The sequence below is a fragment of the Sinocyclocheilus anshuiensis genome, unplaced genomic scaffold (assembly GCF_001515605.1).
Source record: "Sinocyclocheilus anshuiensis isolate Anshui unplaced genomic scaffold, SAMN03320099.WGS_v1.1 scaffold739, whole genome shotgun sequence".
Lineage (NCBI taxonomy): Eukaryota > Metazoa > Chordata > Actinopteri > Cypriniformes > Cyprinidae > Sinocyclocheilus > Sinocyclocheilus anshuiensis.
The window spans coordinates 626,936-628,552 of NW_015551105.1; the positions used below are offsets into that span (position 1 = coordinate 626,936).

At 37.8% G+C, this 1,617-nt stretch overlaps 1 protein-coding gene across 1 annotated transcript in view; it reads right to left on the minus strand.

The window, feature by feature from the left end:
• The window catches only part of LOC107662891 (lipase maturation factor 2-like), a 14,758-nt gene that overhangs the window by 5,226 nt on the left and 7,915 nt on the right, over positions 1–1,617 (minus strand). Inside the window, exon 11 of the mRNA XM_016453009.1 lies at positions 1,435–1,603. Coding sequence (XP_016308495.1) covers positions 1,435–1,603 — 169 coding nt within the window. The remainder of the gene's footprint in view (positions 1–1,434; positions 1,604–1,617) is intronic.

The following is a 1,617-nucleotide window of genomic DNA, read 5'->3' on the forward strand; positions in this document are numbered from 1 at the left end:
CGTCGAGTATAAATCAGCCTTAAATCAGCCTTGAGAGTGTGTGCGTTAGATACAGTGAAGACAGCGCGTTAGTTTAGAACTCTTACATTTTTTTTTTTTTATTGTAGAGAGTGTTAATTTGTGCAATGATAACCTACCAGCAATGTAAATTATTTTTTCAATATATTAGAAAGAGTACATTACAATATAAATTTATTAGAACAAGGTACATTATTATTTATGGGCTTAAAAACAAGATGCAAACGATCAGAATATTGTACCTGGTGGGGAGTGCACAATGTAAACATGAAACATATGCAATTACCTATATTGTACTGTGGTACAGTTATGGAGGCCCTTTATAATGCAGAGGTCAACTGCCTGCTCTGCCAATAGTTAGAAATGGCACTATAGTAAGCAGTGTTTAATAAACAGCTGTTTTTCTAAATTCTGCTGAGGTGAAATTCAGTGCAGTCATGTATCGTGATACGTATCGTGGCATCTATATCGTGATACGTATCGTACCGTGACTTTGCTGGTGATACACAGCCCTACTCATTATATCACCTCTCTATAAATAATACAAACACAGTGTCTCTTGATGTCACCTATTAAATATGTCTGTTTTTATCTATGCTTTTGCAAGTTCAATGAAAATGATTCAAAAACCCTGTTTGTTGAATCAAACTATCCTGCAGATAACAGACGGTGAACTTTAAGTCTGTTTGTTTTCCTGTGAGCTTATCGACATTCAACATGTGCCCCAATTTAATTACACTTTCACTTTTGACAGCAGACTTGTTTCTTACCTTCAAACCATGTTGAACCAGCATCTGTTCAAGGTAAGAGTCACCAAGGTGCACCATGGGATAGAACTCTTCCACATACACCCGTCTCCACCATCGCTGGGGATATGACCTAAACACACACAAACACATCCAATATGACTAAGTCATAAAGACAGAAAATGCAACCAATGAGGCTAAACATTAATCTTAACTTTAAAAAATATTACTTGAATTAAAATAAATGTTAATTGAATAAAGAAATATAAAAACATATGTATTAAAAAACATTTATCTCCTTTGAGAGAAGTTGAAATGCTAAAATCATTAAAAGTAAATACATTAAAACTAATAAATAAAAATAAACATTAACTAAAAAACGAAACTAAACTAAAATTAAAAAAAATAAATAAAAAATAAAATCGGTGTGCACTCACCCGTCCTCTTTGGGCTCGCTGAACCGGTATTTGTAGCGGTGAGCTCGGAGGTACGCAGGAGGCTGTTTGCTGAACGGATACTGAGACTCATCTGTCTGAATGAGTCTGATCACTGCTCAACACACACATGGAATATTTTCACAGTATAGTATAAAACACTGCATCTTGTTCAGACCGATGCACTGGATGCATTTAAATCTCATGCATGCAGAAGCGAACACACGTCGTCTCACCGTCTTGTTTGCCCTGCAGGAGTCTGTGTAGGAGGCTGCTGAACCAGGGGCTCTGTGCTTGCGGCCCCAAAGCAGCAAACCACATCTGCCAGTCCAGCCTGGGCTGGTGCGGAGTCACCACAGGGGGTGCTGCACTCATGTTCCCCGGCTTATACATGAACTCGATCTCCTGCAAAAAGTATA